This window comes from Corvus moneduloides, chromosome 7, assembly GCF_009650955.1.
Source record: "Corvus moneduloides isolate bCorMon1 chromosome 7, bCorMon1.pri, whole genome shotgun sequence".
NCBI classification, from domain to species: domain Eukaryota; kingdom Metazoa; phylum Chordata; class Aves; order Passeriformes; family Corvidae; genus Corvus; species Corvus moneduloides.
Window position 1 is genome coordinate 34,554,968 of NC_045482.1, and position 19,087 is coordinate 34,574,054.

The following is a 19,087-nucleotide window of genomic DNA, read 5'->3' on the forward strand; positions in this document are numbered from 1 at the left end:
CGTTACAGAAAAAAAATAACACAGTACTTTCATGTTTTAAAAGATACTGTAATAAAAACAAAATGAAAACTGAAGCTGGTGACTCACTGGCAACCACAGGAATCAAGAACACCCCAATAAACAGACATATAATATATTAACGATGTAGTCTCGGGAAGTGGAATGGAAATATAAACTCATAAGAGGGGTTTTTTTTCCCTTCTAGTTGTCTAACCATTTATGGCATCATCCCACATAATATAAAGACTATTGATGAGAAAAGCAGAGCAACGTTAATGTATTTAATGGGATGTTGGCTGAATAAAAATCTTCTGGTACATTCACATTACCATTAACAGCATTATGCTAAACTGAAATTGAAACGATATTTTGAAATAATTAAGTTTTATTTTCATTTATCCACATATTAAAATTTGATGAAGTTCTAATAATAATATATAAAGACATAATCCATAATTTCTACAAAGTACTACATCCATGCTTATCTTTACAGACTGTGCAAGACCCCATTATAGCATTTAACTATTTAAATGCCAGCAGGACTGAGATTTCAAGTAGTGAATTCTTTAACTCTTCAGAGCCACCAGTAACTGTCTCCGTTTTCATACCTTTTTAAAAATCAAATTGCCTAACTGAAGAAGCTTCCAAGAGATACGAAATACTGGTATCTTAACATTTTGGTTAATTTTTTTTTTTTATGTGGTAGTGAAAACTTTATTTTGTGGTTTGTTTTTTCCTTTAAAGTCATCATGTAAACTCCTTAATGGGCAGGGACACCTTCCACTGTCCCAGACTGCTCCAAGCCCCATCCAACCTGGCCTTGAACACTTCCCGGGACAGGGCAGCCACAGCTTCTCTGGGCACCACTTGTGAGGGTATCTCAAAGTCAGAAACACATTTTGCTTCTGCTACCCTGAGCTGTTTTTCCTCCTCTCCAAGGAGTGAGTACTGCTGGAAGAGTTCTGTGAGGGACAGAGAAAGGCTGTTGGAGGAGTTATTTCTGTTTGAATATTCATTATGTATCTCCACCTGTCTGTGCAGGCTGTAGGCTCAGCTGCTTAAGGAATCACTGCTCAGCAACCAGAGCAGCTTAAAAGACACTAAATGAAGTTGTTTGTTGCTCCTCAGTACCAGTTCCAGGTACAGAATGGCAATTTGCAGCAGGGGGGATGTTTTTGGAACAAAAACTACTGCAGTTTGAAAGCTAATACTGAGAGTGATTTTACGTAAGAGCAGTGCAAGGGGCATATGTTTGCATGTACATTAGGACAAAAAAAAACAAAACCAAAAGACACAAACCCAAAACTTAGGAATAGGAAGGTCATATGCTAAAAAAAAAAAAAAAATTTGGTTTTTAGTATTGATTGTAGCCACAAACACCTTTAGTTATCTGCTGTATCTAAAATGTTTATGCTACATTTGGGCTGAAATGACACAATTTTTTTTTTTTCCCTAAAGAAAGGGAGTTCAGTTTCAGAGAAAGTCACAGCTTGTGGGATCACTGTATCCACTTGGAATGATATTAACTGCATGAAAATGTTTCCTATTTTTTAGGTAGTTTGGGCAGCCTTAAATGATACAAGGAATGAACTTTAGCTACCCTGAGTGTCTTTTTTCTGGAGTTTAAAACAGGGAGCTACATTCAAATACATCAGATTTATGTGTATTTAATAACATGTGCAATGTTAGTAGAATTCTATGTAAATTCACTCACTTAAATTTATTTCAGCTATGCCAGTGCCTTGACACAGAGCACACATTTCAGTTATTAGCCCGTATGTGAACTAATCACAGGAGAAACTCTGCATTGGGTAATTGGAGACAATAAGTGTGGGGAAAATAAGGTCTTTGCAAGCTGGTAATACTGCAAGCAAATGTCTTCTCCCTGCCATAAAACCCCACTAATAATATTTTAAGCTTGGGAGCAGGAGTAAAATACCTACACACATTCATGTGTCATCCTTTGCATATGAACTGCCTTCAATCACAGCAAAGACAGGCTGAAAAAGATATCTAGGAGGCAACCAGTCTTGGCAATAATGCCATATTAATGTATTCCAACTTGCATACAAGGTGAAGGTGATTAATAAAGCAAAAGATCACACAAATGTGCAAAAAAAGCAAAAAAACCCCAGATGTGACTTGATATACTCATTATTAACTGTTCATGGATACAATTTCACAAAACTGATATTGGCCACCAAAAAATACTCTAAAAGATTGTAAGACCTTTTTTCACACCTAAAAGACTTAAGTTTTAAATCAGCAAAAGCTTATTTTGTGTTTTATAATGTGTTCAAGTCTCTGCATTGTGGCAGTTTCCCAGACAATCCAAATCTGATAAAAAGCACTGTTTAAAAAGTACCCCTAAATTTACATTTAAATTAATTATCTTAACAAAAAAAAAAAAAAAAAAAAAGAAAAAAGAAAAAAAGAAAAAGAAAAAAAGAGGTTTGCAGAAGCATTCAACTAGAAACAATTTGTTTGGTTTTGGGTAAGCCTCAAGTAAATATTTTTCCTTAATCTGTGTGTCTGTCTGTGCATGATTTATGTACTATACTATTTTCAAATACCCAATTGTGTTTGCAGATACTTATTTGTGGATTCATGCAGTTTGTTTAATACCAAGGGGGAAAGAATCACAATTACTGCTGGTTTTCCATTCAAAGGTTTCAATTTATTTCATAGTCTCCCAACTGGAAATATATTCAGTTTACTTCAGTACAAATCCTATTTAAGATACACATTATCCCTTTCCTTGTTTGACAGACCTTTCTCTAAAACTAAATACTTTTTGTATCTTGTAGATAATTTTAAACCAGAGCTTTATAACAGCTAATTTCCCTTCCTTTTTTTCTTAAACCAAGCCTTCTTCAGCAGATTCACTGAAGGTACAAAAGAGATGATGCCTTTCACATTTAATGTTCTATGACAAGCACTATGACAGTCTAACAAGACTGTGACAGTCCTTGTCTTTAGAATGTTAGAGTCAAAGCAAAGCAGGAGCAGAAAAAAGAAGATGATTAAAAAACACCATTCTGATCTCAGTAAAATAATTTGTTCTAACTTAAGGTTGCTTGTGAGTCATCATTTTGAAGAGACATGGGGATGACAAACTGTAATTTGTAAATGAGTGACCAACAGAAGAAATTCAAGATTATGTTCCAAATGTCTTGAGTTACTGAAAAGAGATAATGGTGAAAGAAAACAAAAGCATGGTAAGAAAAGAAATATAAATGGAGTAAGAACAGAATGCCTATTGGTTGATAACCTACTTTTCTTACTCGTCTGTAAAAGCAGCAAAAAATTAGAGGAAGTTATAGAAAGTGAGAAGAGCCTTTCTAAAGGCATGGAAACCTTCACAAACCTATCTCAATGAGAAGAGACTGATGGGTCACTGGAATGAAAAACAAGGGAGAAAATCAGATGCAAAAGACAGAACCTAAGTTCTGAGAAGTAAACAAGAGTAATATTCAGAAATCCTTTACAATTTCAATACCAGGATGGGGCAGAAACCATACTCAGGGTAATCTTTGTGCAAGCTAAAGAAATACAGCAATGTGAAACTCAAAGCAGTCCTCAATGTGCTGCTTGCTGGGGTTAGAAATAGAAAACAAAGGTAAAGGAGCAGCTTAAAAGACGTGTTGGTCTGCAAAGATAAGGGACACCAGAAGGTTCTTTAACCAACTATATCAATTCATTATGTTTAGGTATTATACCAGCAAGAGAAAATATATATAAATTGGAATAGAAAATTTTAACACAATTATCTCATGGCTACTGACAAAGCTGTCTGTCTTGTACTGCCCTACTCTACAGCTCATTCATGAAAATAATAATAAATCATTCCTAAAACAGCTCGTTCTTCAGCTAGCCATGTAGAAGGAGAAGAATATGCCCAAAAATCACCGGAATACATCAGATGCCATTGCCTCAGCAGCACGAATAATCTGGGGCTAAATTTAACAACGCCATAATAAAAAAAAAAAAAAAAAAAAAATCACCCACATGGGTTTTAAACTTCCATTGTGTAGAACTTTTACTACAAACCCAGGTGGAATAATTTGTGGAGATTACTCACAGTACTGGCACCTGTCTCCTGTGTACTCGGGCAGGCAGGCACAGAAGGGCTGGTTGCCCGCGGTGACGCTGCAGGTGCCCCCGTTCTGGCAGAAGCGCTCGCACACCGTCTGGTTGCAGCTCGGCCCTGTAAAACCCAGCGCGCAGCTGCAGGTCGGCCGACCTGTCCAAAGCAGAGAAAGCTATTTTATGATAAAAATAAATACAAGTTAAAGCAGTAACCAGCATTTTCTCAACACAGATTTATCGTAAGAGCAGGAAGTTTCAGTGTCCGAGCCCAACTGTGTTTCTCCAGATGTTGACAGAACGTGCCTTGGCAAACATTGCTTGAATGCAGAACTTTTAAAAAACGAAGTTGGCTCTGGGAGTCGTGGGCACTCAAAAACTGCATCTGTGCATTTTTACACTTGTGCATGTACAGTCATTGACTCATATAAGAAAAAAGTCATTATTTAAAATATACAATAGTTTCAAAAGTTGGTCCTAAGCAGGAATTTAAGATACGACTGAACTCTTCAAACATCCTGCCATGCTGGGCTCCTCCTGTTGCAGAGGATAAACATTTGTATGATCACCATTGGTGTCTCTTCAGAGTGCACTCCGTTATTCTCAAATCTACAAACCCTGATGTATAATCACATGAATATACAAGTATTTACTAATGCAGTAATAGCTACACTTTACATAACAATTTTTAATAAATCACATATATCTATGCCTGTTTTGTTATGCCACCCCTCTCCGATAATGAAAACTGTTACATAAAAATTGCTGTCTGGCATCAGACCAAAGACGCCTGTAACATCAATATTCAATGCCTGAAAAGCAGTTAACACTTTGGGCTGAACATTTGCACACAATGAACTCCTAGTCTACAGCTTCTTTTCAAAGGATTTGAAGATAGTCTTTAAAACCCAATGCATTTTCCTCCCATAATTCTTCTCTATTGTAATTTTCCTATTTTTTTCCTTATCTAAATCTCACGTCTAAAGGATTTATAGCTTTGTTACAATTCCACTGTTTTATTAAACCCTTCCATTTTCCCCATCTTATTTTCTTAAGGCTTATCTTCTTTAAAATGAACTTTTAGATTCCATTAATGTTCTTCCATCGCCTGACTTTGCTTTTCTATCTCATTTATAATCTTCAAGTAAGTGACCTGATGTGTCCAACCAGCCATCTCCCTTCTCACTTCCTAATATACTATTCTCATCCTTGATTATCTCTTACAAGACATTATTTTTTTCCCCCCATCATCCTTCTCTTTGCTTTCATTCAGCTTTAAGGATTTTCTTAAATTTAGGGAGAACCAAGTTTAATGCTTTTATTTTTCCTGGCTTCCCAGGAAGAAAAGAGATGAAGATTAAGCAGGTCCTGAGGACTCTTCTGAAATACAAGGGCAGACAGGATGTGTTGGAATAAGATGAGCACTAAGGTTCCTTCCAACCCAAAACATTTCATGGTTTTGTGTTTATCAAGGTAACTATATAATGTACTGTGTGTGTGATGCAGAATCCCTTTGGACTGGAATTACAGGCATAAACAGGAAAAAATAACTTCTGACACTTTATTATTGACAGCCCAATCAAGATAATATGACTGGAGAGCTAGAAGAGATTAGAGAAAATCAGGGAATAAGTTATATATCACAGGCCATAGTTTTCCCTGGATTTACATTTGAAAAACTTCACACCATGCCACAAGGCAGGAGCAAGCTTCTTACATAGAAACAATCCTACCTTATGGAGGGATGGCTTGGTGAGTCCACAAAAAAAGCTATGCTTGACTTGGGCCTGACCTGATTTAAAACACACGGAAGAGCCAAAATCCTAAATGAAATAACATTAAGGATCACTTTTCCAAAGTAATTCTCCCTGATTTTCATGGCAATCTAACAAGAACTCTTTACTGCTGCCTGACTTACAGCCTGACTTACAACTTACAACCTGTTCATGAACTTATGAACAGGTTCCTCCTTTGCTGGCTTTTGTCTCATTGTTTCCTCAGTTTAGCACCACGTCTGGTGCAGGTATCCACACCTGCTTTCCTCCTGATGTTCACCACAGCTGCATCTGAAACTCTGAGATGTGCAACCCTGCTTACCTTGCTGGTCTTTCTTCTCTGCTTAGCTGGCCGTGTTATTGAGTAATTAAGATTAAACTCAATATTCCACAAACCCTACAATTTAAATTTCTTATGGTCTGCCTTTCTTTTAATACTGAGAAATCATTTAACATCAAATTCATTGGAGAATTTTGCAATACAAGTGAAGCACCCTCATTTTGTCTCCTCTCTCTGGCTCATGCAGAATGATTTATTCCCTCTTTTTCCTTCACTTACATCTTACCCTTCCTACACGACACACTTCACGTAATTATTTTCTGTATTTTCTATTTTAAGCTATGCTAATTTAAAGTGTTTTGCAAATCATCCTAAGGGCCATGAGATCAGTTAGGCTCTTTCTCTAATGAGTACAGCAGGAACAAAACCATTGACCTAAAAATAGCTTTGACTACTTTAATATGCATCAGCCTGGTTATTCATATCTGTCCCCTGTGATATAAACATTAAATCAAAGATGTTGAACTCAGATGTTAGCACAGATTCCACTTGTTTTTCCCCATGTACACAGTTGTATTTAAATTTCTGCCCCCAAGACAGGGGGTTTCCATAATCCTTCATCTGAATCAGTGTTTCAGTAAAAAAAAAAGATAAAATAGTGATAGAACATAGAGCTGGAGGTCTGAAATCCGTTTTCATTATTAATACTCCTCTATTTGTTAAAATGATGAGACAATGATATTTTTCTAGTTTGTAGAAAAGATTATTCTATTCTTTACTAATGTAGACTTATAAATATGCCAAACTGCTGACAGTTGTATGAAAATTTAATACAGTATAGCCTAAACCCCATTTTTGTCACTCAATTTTACATGCCTTTCAGTAGTGTTAATAGTCCATTGCCTATTTATACACAGACTGTTGACATCTGAAATAATACAAATAATGACATTTTCATTTGCCTTATTCTCATAAATTATTTCTGATACAAAAAAACGGTTCCAGGAACAGTTTAACAAAACTGCAGCATTAAACAATGCCAAAATTTGCCATAACATTTTGTATCATGGAATCAGAACATAGATTTATGTTTGCAAGGGAAACAGTCGTGTGACCAAGATGTCACATAATTCAGCTAAGAAAAACTGCAGGATGAGCTCACGCACAGAGAGCTCCAGCACCTTTCCTGATCATGAAATCTCAGGTTTAGAGCTCTACAGACACAGAATTAAAACTCCATCTTAATTTTTGACCCTCACCACCACAGAAAGATTCACAACACATTAGTATAAAGAAAATATTCACATGGAAAGTGGTTTACAGAATGTTAAACTGCTTCAAATTTGGAACAGAATTTAGTAGAATAAAGGAGAATAAATTATGGTGACCCTAAGACATAAGTTATTTTTGGTAGGAGGATATGAAAAAAAAAAAGAATTTTTAGACACAGAAATGAAATGTAGTTTCCATGTTTCTTACAAAAAATAAATCATGCAAAAAAACCCCAAATAACCAGGGATCAAAATCTTTCAATGTTCAATTAGGTTTTGATACAGAGCCTGTAGTTACTTCTGGTTTGTCAATTTAATTTGCTACATAATAACAACTGTTTATATAATAACTTTTCAAATAATCTTCAAAAATTGCTCATAAATATCTTCCTTTACTTCCTCTAGAATATGTTGGCGACTTCTTTTGGGAATTCATTAATATAATCTTAAGCTCATGTTTACATTTATTTTACAAGGATCAGAATTCTAAAGAGATCAATTTTCATTCATGATATTGCCTAAGCAGCAGAGAAATACTGTGCAATTTCAATAACCACATAAAGTTTAAAAAATAATTAAAAAATAATGAAAAACTAGGTCAATAGCATTATTTTTGTAAGCTTTCTGCAAGATTTTAAAGATTAGATAATCCAGATGAATGTCTTCATCAAAACCTACATTATTTATTTCCTCCAGTCACTGGTACATTCACTACCAGCAAGGTGTGGTTTTCAGTTGTTATGTGTGAATATGCACATTTAATTTCAATATTTAACTTGCTGCTGCTATTACAGACAACAGTGTGGCTCTACATGAGCTTTCTGTAAGCAGTATCTTGCCCTTTGGTGTCGTTATCAGCAGTCTGTGGGAATCACAATAATTCGTTTCTGTGTGGCTGATGAACAATAATTAGCTTTACTGAAACAATAGGAGTGGAGAAAAGCTGCATTATTGAAGATAATTAGTAGGTGAGCTGATTGGGATCTATCCCAACAGATATGGAGTCTCTCTGTGTTATTGAAAAGGAAAGGAAGAAAGAACAATTTCTAAATATCTCTGAGTACTCTCAGAGGCTGCTCTTTCCAAGGCTGCTGGTGGTGGTTCTGCTGGGACCTGAGATAAGACCCAGTGAAATACCACCCTCATCCTTCCCAGAGTCCCCATCCTGCTGAAAGCACAAAAAACCAGGCTCTTCACTGACAGTGTTTTCAGTATGCACCAAATCACCTTGTTTCGCTCATAAAATAAAATACAAAATAATATCTGCTTTATACATGATGATTCTTTCAGAATATTTCATCAATTTTCATTTAGAGGAAAGACATAATATTTTTTTTCACTCATTTTGATACAAACATCACAATTGTGTATGATTAGACATACCTTTCATATAGTACAAAGGGGTTTATCTGATTTTGTGAACTAGTTAGCTTAGTTAATGTGTTTGAGACAATCAGCAAAATATTGCTGCAATATTTTTACTTTAAACTACATGGAGAAACAAAGTGTGTTTTTATGGTAACATTGACTTTTTTTCCGAATTCCCATTGATTTGGCTTACTGGAAAGTGTTCATTATTACACCCAAACTTTTAATTACATGTCTCCGATGTGTACTTTTAATTAACTGATGACATTTTCTTTGTTCAATTATTGTAGTTCAATACAACTGTCGTAAACTTATGAATTTTAATTAAAGCTGCTCCAATCTCTGCCTATATAATGTTCACATAGGAATTTGCCAAAAGGCTTAGCAGTAAGTAAGCCAACAGTGAATAATCCCTGAATTGCCAGTGGGATTTGTTTAACAAATTAACATTTGTGTGCAGATAATGAGGTTCTACAACTTAACACATCCAGCAAAGATTTAGCACAATCATGTTTTAAAAAATTAGTAATACTCTGCAATTTACTTAATTAGTTATCACATTACTATTCTATATTAGGTGGAGAGAGAGAAGAGGATTTACACATTCACTAGAACACACACATTCACCAGAAGAGTGTCTGCTGCATCATTTTATTTGGATCAGAATATGAGGCAAGGTTCATTCCCAGGAAATTTCCTCCTTGTTTTTTGAGCCAGAAATGAACAATAAGAAAATTCCCTGACTCCTGGGGAAGCTTCCAGCTGTGGGGACCCTTTGGAAGCATCATCTCATGAGGCTAAAATTGCTGGCAGTCCCTAAGTTCTCCAGAGGCCACGTGTGGAAAATGACACTTGTGAGATCGACTGCCTCAAAGCTGTTAGAATAATATGTGAGAATTAACAAGGGCAATCCAAGCCTCCAAGAAAGAGAAGGTCAAGCAAGCTGAAATGATCACAGGTCATTTATATTTTGCAGATAGGTTTAGATTGGCACTCACACACACAGCTTCTGCAACTTCCAGAAGAAAAATCTTCATCATTTTGAACAAAAATACACTTTAAAAAAAGGCAAAATTGGGAAAATACATGGAATTTGATTGCACGAGTTTAGCAGGTCAGTTTGATGAGTCGGTTGTATAATGGATGAGAAGTACGAGTGCTGCTTTTTCAGGTGGTGGTTGTGAGCACTGTAGTACAGGGGGAAGCAAGCACAGCAATAGCACAGCAGATCAAAGTAAAATGATACCGAGCTGACTTAATTTTAAAATAGCAATCTTATACTTTACAGAAATTGAGGGAGTTCTTTACCAAAATGAGTTCACAATATAACTATTGGAACATGGGGATGTGTCACTTGTAGACCTGGTTTAGTGGTGGACCTGGAGGAGCTGGGTTAAGGGCTAGACTCAATCTTAGAGGTTTTTTTCCAGTCTTAATGACTCTATTGCTATCAGACAAATCAACCCGGTAGGACAAAGTATAAATCTAGACAAAATATAATGCTGAAGTTCTAAAACCATTAATGAGAAACTGAGCAATTCCTAGTAATAAAGAACCTTTTCATTCCCACATGTAGAAATGAGCAAGAATAAAGTAACACACAGACTAACACCTCTCACATGAGCCTGACACAGCAGGCCAGCTCTGCCTGGAAGGCTGAGACAAGGAGAAGAAACACTGCTCTGGTCTGGATTTCACACCCTCATCCAGCAAAGGGCTTGTGTATCCCCTGCAGCTGCAAGTGCCCTGCCCAAGTCAAGGGCTGAAGGACACACAGTGGTGTATTCAAGGAGAAAGAGGAAATGGTTATTGCAAGAACACTTGGGGAATTAAGCTTTCTTGATTTAATTACATTTTTCAATGCTTTTGGGGAGTGGATCAATGGATTAATGGATTAATAATCAATGGATTAGATTAAACTGTGATAAGGGGCATCTCACTGGCATGCTAGTTTGTTTCAGTAAGACACGATTTATGGACTGATACAGATAAGAAATACAGCCTGATAAGAAATAAGAGATTTCCTCTTAATAGAATATTTACTGGGTCCAGGGGCTAGGCATGCAAGGAAGATGAGATGCTCATCAACTTGAAAATTTTATCTGAAATACTGGACCGAGTCACAGCGATTTAGAAAGATATAAAGTCCTTTTTCCACATTTCCAGCACATGAAAGTTATGGTGTGGGCTTCAAGGCACGGCTACCCTCATGAATTGGAAATGGCAGACTGGACATCTGGTTAACTTGAAATATGATTCCTAAAAATTTGATGAAACTAAAGGGAGCCAGCACAGTAGAAGAATACTCCTATCAGCAGGTATGGCCATCAGAACCAGCTCTGTGTTGCTCTCAGCTCTTTCAGGCACACTTCAGTCATGTGCGCTACAATAAACTTTAGCTGCTGTTAAAGGTTCAGCTTCCCCCAAATCAGGCAGCTGAACAATGAAATACAGACTGTGGTGACACCCATGCTGGCTCTCCTGATGCACTTGAGTGCAGACCTGTGATTCCATTTGGGACCAAGCATCAGGCTGATTGCTTCGTCCCCAGGCTGATTCCTGCCTCCCCAGATCCACGTTAAAAACTGAACAGAAGTGTATTGTAGACTCTGCTCATATCTCGTCTCTACCCACTGGCGGCAAAACCTACTGCACTAATTGTTTCAGCAAGGCTGAGAGATTTCAGAAGCTGGATTTAGCAGGAAAATGAAAATTAAAAATATCCATGCAATAGCATAGCTGTGTGAGCACAGCAAGAGTGAGCTGCCTGGGAGAGGGAAAACGAACTGCTGGAGGTGAGTGAGCCCTGTGGCTCCTGCCAAAAGAAAAGGATTAAATAAAACCCTGGGGTCTCTGCAGGACTCACAACAGAGCTGAGTTCCAGGAGCCAAGTTATTAATTTTATTAAGCCTTTTAACCCCACAAAAGAATCAATTAGATGCCAGACATGTAAAAATGTAGGAATAAACATCCTCTCATCAAATGATGAGGAAGTTCTGCTCACCATTTAAACCATCACTTCCATTCACTTGCACGTCCTCACTTAGCATGTATTGATCTCACTACATTGATAAAAATCGCCGCTTATCACTTGTGTCAGTAGTTCCGTCAGCTGTTAGGAGCAGTTTAAAGTATAATTCATCAACTTCCAGTAGAAGTGATTCTCATTTTCTGATATTTAGTCATTATTATGAACAACATTACTAACCCTCAACTACTCAGAACTGAAAGAATAAATTACTAGACTTGCATTCACTTGGAATTTTGCCACCACGTCTCAGGCAATGGGAGGAGAAGCCAGCAAGTGGGGTTAAATTACCAAACTACATAGGCTAATGTTAATTAGTAAGGAGTGCTGAGGAAATCTTTACAATCTCTGCCACAGAGACTCAGGCACATAAACTTCTCAAGGTCAGGTGCCTGGACTTTTCTTTCACAGATCAGGGTGTTGGCCACTTCATCACACAGGAGAAAAAAATTCACAGCATCTTAAGCAGGTGGAAGCTTCTGAGAAGGAGACAGCAAACTCTTCTCCAGCTTTTGTATTTTGAATCAAATATTTAACTATTCCTTGAAGCAGAACATAGAATTCTACTTTTCCTTTCTCACAGAATTGCTACATTTTAGAGTACTTCTTTTCACACTTTTCCTCTCTAGCCCAAACATTATACAAGATACAAAAATGTGTTAGGGACAAAGATCAGCTGTCAAATTCCTGCTTTTTAACAGGGTGATCCTCCCTGAACCTAAGAAATGTAATTTCAAATTCCTCCAAGAAAATGAAGGATCTCAGTTCTCAGCAACAAAGTCTTCCTGAGAATTAGATGAGTAAAATTCCTACTTTGCGAACTCCAGTAAGACAAAGGTAAAGGATTGAGGTCAAGGATTTAAGCAAGTATCTCTGTGTATGCACATATAAATTTAGGGGGTGAATTGATATAAATTAAGAGAACAAGATGTATGGACTTGTTGCAGACGTAGCTTGACTGGACATTTTGCTTTAAAATTCTGCTACACTTCAACATGTGAGTCTTTACACTGAGTATCTACTTATATTCTCCCTTTTCTGGTATACAGTTTATTTGTGCTGAAACACCAAGGTAAGTGAATGAAAAGCCCTATTGACTACAAAGAATATGTGTATGGAGTATGCTGCTACTTTTGCACATTGTTTAAGTACAGACAAAACAAATAACAAAGAGAAAAAATATCACAAACAAGGAACAAATTTCAACATTTAATGCAGGTATAACAGCAAGATAGAGCTGTGCAGAAATACTTACCTAGGAGTGAGGCCCCACAGGTTCCTCCATTCTGGCAGTAGTTGTAGCAATGATTGGTTTCACATCTTTCACCAGAGTAGCTTGGCCAGCAGTGGCATCGGGGATCCCCCTTCTCATTTATGATGCACTTCCCTCCATTCTCACAGGTTAATTTACAGCTGTCATCTGCAGCAGGAGCACACACACAGAGCACTTAAACAATCCCAGTCTCATGGAAGTGGCAAAACAGAACCTCGCCTCTTAAACACAGCCACAGATCTCTGTCAGTGGGGGGAAAATACTGCTTTTCAAAATGGAGAAAGTAAACTACCCCTTCTGTTTCCACAGTGACAGAAAAACCCCACAAACTTAGGAGACCATAAGCCCTGGAAAGGCTGCCAGGAGCTGTTGAGTTGGTGGGAGCCCTTGCATGGCACAGGGAAGTTGACCTCCCTAGGATCTAAGTCAGTAATAATAGTCTGAATTTGTCTGAAACCATAATTTCTAGTTTGAGAATTGGAAAATTGAATGTTGGTTTCATCTGCGAGACCTCAGAAAACTTCACAGTCATTTTCTGGTGACCTCAGCCCTTTTTATTAGCTTTTTTGGATCTCTCTTCCACTCTCTCTGCTAACAGCCTTCTTAACTAAGCCCTGTCCAAAATATTTAAAAGCAAATCATTTAGCCTTCAAAATCCTCTTCAAAAATTGATATTTGCATACAAACCCATTGCTCCTAAGTCATATTTTCTGATTATTCCTTTTTTTCTGTTCAGACTGTAAAATCCCTGAGAAAGGAAGCTGCTGCTGCTCTGCACTCTTCTTATGGCAGCAGAGCCACCCTCTTAGTGTTGAGGTATGAGGGGACAAAAACTCTGATCACGCCAGATTCAGTCTTTATGTAAAGCTCTTTAGTACTTAGAGTTGTGTCTCTCTAGGAAACACTTTGAAAAGTAAACCTCTATTTCAATCAGCAAAGTATAAAATCACTCAATGATAACAACAACAAATTAATTATAGATGAGCACACATACAATGCTCAAACATCCAAGTAAGTGTAATCCTAAAGAAGCAGAAAAGCACCTTTCCAGCTCAAATCATGCCTTCAGCAATGAGACTTTTCATTTCTCACACAGCAAAACAATCCTGTGAAGCCAGACTGCTTCCTAACTAATCCAGCATTTGAGCCCTGCATGGCTTTAAACAAGAGGGATGCCACAAGTACTGAGAACTCCTCAGTAATACATCCACCAGCTGCAGGAGTTTTGCTGAATTCATCTGCTTTAGTCAATTCATGAAACAAAGTCATATAAGGGACAAGGTTCCCATTTGTCCCTTACTGGTTGAGGTCTAACATTGACTGGTGTGACTCAGCCACAGCAACTCCTTTGAGATTTAAAGGAGTACATTATGTTGCAAGTGCAGAATTTAGGAATGCTGGATGTCCTCTATCTAAAGAGTTCTCTCAGACTCTGTAAAACCCAGGAACACAACTGTGTTTGTGCAGAGCCCTTTCTTTGGATGCACCTAAGTCTCTCTCTCCTGCCTGTGTGCACCCTGCCTCGGCAGGGTCTGCTGCCTCCTTCCACAGCAGTGCTGAGATGGTGCAGACACATAAGCTGGGATCAAACCCATTTAAACAAAACTTCTGGAAACTGCAATCTTTCAGGTAATTTACCTTTCCAAAATTAAGCTTCCACTAGGCAGTAAATCTTAAAGTTACCATGGTGGACTGACTGGCAAAACTTCTTAGTTCATGAGTTTCACAACAAAAATATGAAATCCTGCTTGCACTTAATTTTTTGGTGTCCACCCTGGATATATACAATTGCTGTAAGAAAGCTACTTTGTATTTGGGAGTTTGAGGATGCTTCAGTGTTTTATTTATTTGGGTGGTTCATTAAATCCTTTGATGTTCCATGAACCGTTCTTCAGTTACTCATTACAGAAGTTGTTTGAATGGATAATGTAGCATGTCTTATTGGAGAGAAGGTCTATTTTTGTTTTGCTTATCTTATCTGTTTTACTTATCATTAGTCATGAGTTTATGGAGCAGAACTTGGCAAAAACAGAACAAATAACACTGAAGTACAGACAACTGCTCATTTTTATGAACCTTTCTGATGGTGCATTAAAAACATGTTCTATTTCTCTTTTAGAACAAGTCCATAGAATTAAGATATAAAATTTGGGAAAAAAAAAATGGAGATTACTACTGATTTTGCTCTCTATGAAACACTTTAAATTCAAGAATTTCAATACAGCTCTAATGTGAAAGAGAGAAATGGTAATACATAAATTTTGGACTTTCAATAAACTAAGAAAGAGGCTCAAAAGATGCAATGGATAAGAGAGTATTAAAATATTCTATTAGACTAAACAGTATAGGGGGTTTAATGCTGCTGCTTGGTTGTCTGGAGGTAAATACAAGAAACAAATTACAAATCACATCATCTTAGTACAAAAGGGGATGACATGCCTGTCCTTGTGTGGGAGACACAAGCACAATGGTCCCATAGGAGAAGACAGGAAGAAAAGGAATACAGGAGAAAAATACCGAAGACTTAGTATGAAAAGCTGAATACAGTTAATTGGAATTACTGAATAAGTACCTTGGAAAGAAGAAGTGGGAACAGGTCTACCAAGTACCCTCCCTTGGAACAAAGTTGTTAATAAAACAAAGGCAGAAAATTTTCTAACTCCAGTGTTCAGTGCTGTTCTGAGCTTGCTGAACTTGGACTTAAAGTCCTCTCAGCTGCTCTTTTCACTTTTGAAATGACAGAGGTAAATCATTACACTTGTTATCCTACCCCTAGTCTAGCTACTGAATCTCTCTAACATGAAAGAAAGGATTACAGATGATGTAATTTTATATATTCTCTCCTAATCTGGATATTTAGTCTTCTTCTGCCTTGATTTGCCCATTTCAATCTTAACACCTTTAATATATAATCAAATAATTTTGGTTTGCCATTTCTCTTACGTTTTTCTTTCCACTAAAACTTTTTGACACAAACATTAATAGACTTGGGCTTATCAGCTTCATCTTCGACTCCTTCCTTTTACTGGAAAGGAAAATCTTACAAAGAAGAAACACTGATAAAACAGCATATCAAAGCTTTGTGAACTCTACTGGTATTTTTTTCTTTCACTTGTTCACTTTTTGATATCCCATTCCTCTCCCCCACTTACACAAGACACACATCTTTTATTGGCATTTCTATAACAACCCTGGTCTTTCTCGAGGAAAATGCATCTTTTGGCTATTTTCTCCCCTTTTGAAGTATCACCCAATTTCTGGACTAGACAAGTTAAATGGGTTGATGATGTCATAGAGCACAAGGTTCAGGACCTACATTCATTGGGACAGGAACAGTTTCCCTCCCCACAGTGGGAAATTCTGATCTCATGGGGCAGAAAGATATTTGCTCTTGGCTCTCGCTCGGACAAAGGTGTAGCTCATCCTTTACTGAGCTGAATGCACCTAATAAAGACAGAGAGCAGAGTTCTAATGTTGAGGTAAGGTTCTATAAATCTTCCCTCAGATGAGAGTCTTGCTACCTGCCAATTTTCCATATGCTGAGAAGTATCAGAACAAGTTGTTCTCCCCAAATTTTGTCTGAAGGCTGTAAGACAGATGCTACTCTTTTTCCTTCACTTTTTTTTTCCCCTCTTAAAAAATCCATTTTCTTTACAATTTTAAAAGGAAGAGAATGGTAAGGAAAGGATCCACAGTGAGAAAATCTAACTGACACCCATTTTCTTCTGTACTGGGAAACACCAATCCCAACACCAAAACCCCTTTGTAAATACAGAAGAAATGAGGTAAACAGATTTTTTGTTTTTTCAAACCAGAAGCAGATTTCTGTGTGACCCTTGTTTTTTCGATCTCTAAGAAAGCTGAAAGCAGGACCACCCCCAAGAAGATAGCATGGACCAAACTGTTGCAGCTCTTCCTCCTTGAGGCAGACTTTGGGGTTGAAAAAGAAGCCACGTAGGGATGAACCTCTCCATCCCCAGCCAAAGCACGTTCTCTGCCTGCAATCTCTGCATGCAGTGGGCAAGTCCCCACAGAAATGTGCTGGGGGAAGCAACATGATAAATTAAACGTTTCATCTCTGTTCAGAAGCAACATCAGTTCCGAGCCTTTGCAATTTTTCCTCAGGCTTTCCACTCAACCAGAAGAGCAGAAATATTCCCCTCTTAAGAGGAAAGTGATAAACGTGATGCTCCAGAAGAGGAACTCTTGGAAGTGTTCATTACTCCTGCTCGTTCAGCTGTGGGACACAATGCCTTCCGCCAGTGCAAGGCTCTCCATTTTCATCCTCTAGGCACATTTTTAGCTTCATTGTGCTACAGACCATTAGATACAAGAAATCTAATGGATGCAAGTCCAGGGGTGTCTTTTAGGAAAATGAGGTGGTACTCTGCCCATTGGAAAACTAAAGGGTAGCTTCTAAACTGAACAAGTCCAGCCTATTTTAGTCAACAAATAAACCCCAAAAGAACTCTGATCTGTCAGTCACAATCATCCAGGGAGAAACGAGATGGAAGCTGATCTAAGGATAAACTGGAACTTGCTTTCATTTTGTTACAAAAAACATTCTGAATGATCCAACACACCCATATGTTGTAATAATTCCATCTTGAAAACTCCAAATCAAACCATGAAGCTGTTTCTCCTCAGCTGCTTGAGGTGCTGGTGAAACAGCTGTCTGAGGCAAACTGGTTTCCGTCCTACTGAAAGCCACTGAGGAGTCAATATTTAAAATTCCTCACGTAGGATTTATGAAGAAAAATCAACACAACGGACCAAGCCATGAGTAACAGTATGCAGAATTTTAAGACTCAGCTAATTTTCTTCTGAATTTAAAAAAAAAAAAAAAAAAAAGGGAAGAAACAGAACAATCCAATGAATAAGAATCTGAGTCAGTTTTTGGGATACAGCACAAGGAACAGAGCAAGACTTAAGATTACCTTGCAGTCACCAACCTTTATGGTAGGCACACCAAGAAGAAATTGAATTAGAGATGGCTGTCCCATTTTGGCTCTGCCAAGTCATGGAAATCTATCACTAGTTTCCTTACTACATTTAAAAAGACTCAAAAACCACTCAAAGGCATTTAAAAATGTTATGAATATTCAATACACTACTGTTTTCTATTTTAACTTGAATTACATATTATTCCAAAAGTACAGTTCAACCCTACTAGTTCTCAGTATCCACAATTGCTACTAATTTCTGAAAGTAAAAGACTTCTTACATGACCCAAAACAGCTGTGTACAAGTTCAATAAAACCAGAACACCTCCAGAAACCAGAAGACCGCCAAAATCAATAGGAATATTTTGACTGACTTTGAATCAGGATTTTATTGCAGACCAACAACAACAACAAAAGGCTGTATGACCTCCCTTGAGATTGTTAGGTCACCCTTCAAAACCCATGCAGTCAAGTAAGGCAGGAGTTTCTGTTTTGGGTTACTGACATCCATAACTGTGCCAAAAATGCTCTGAATAACAGCTTTAGACAAGGTGGATGTGTGGGGTCTGGAATATCTCAGATACATTTTCTAGATCTTCACCAGAAAACTGCAGCTCCTAATTTTTATTCCATACTGTATAACCTCCTAAAGGAAAATAAGCTGATTTATAAATTGACTTTTCTTTTGTTTGCAGGCTATTAATGACCTATTAATGGCAAGTGGACTGTCAGTCAGCCTTTAATCATAAACCTGTTCAAGATGCTGATCTTGGGGTCAACTCTGATCTTTCCAGAAATTTCTGCTGGTCCTTGGAAGCTGGAGTGTCAGCAAGAGACAAACGTTTAACATCCACTTACACTTTTTAAAAGGAAAATCAAAATAGTGCAAAAACATTATTAGAGAGTACTCTGATACAGAAGTTGGTTTCAATTCACAATTTACAATCTGTGATACTACAAAACCTGCAGTCTACTATTACAAAAATAACATACATGAAAAAAAAAAAGTAAGAAATAGCCACACTAGATATTACTTGAAATATAACTGTAAACAAAAACCTAG

At 37.4% G+C, this 19,087-nt stretch overlaps 1 protein-coding gene across 2 annotated transcripts in view; it reads right to left on the minus strand.

The window, feature by feature from the left end:
* LRP1B (LDL receptor related protein 1B) overlaps nucleotides 1-19,087 on the minus strand; it is a 638,461-nt gene that overhangs the window by 22,672 nt on the left and 596,702 nt on the right. For both annotated transcript variants that reach the window (XM_032114472.1, XM_032114471.1), the window contains 2 exons: nucleotides 13,064-13,228; nucleotides 4,082-4,243 (listed from right to left, as the gene is read on the minus strand). In XM_032114472.1, coding sequence (XP_031970363.1) covers nucleotides 4,082-4,243; nucleotides 13,064-13,228 — 327 coding nt within the window. The remainder of the gene's footprint in view (nucleotides 1-4,081; nucleotides 4,244-13,063; nucleotides 13,229-19,087) is intronic.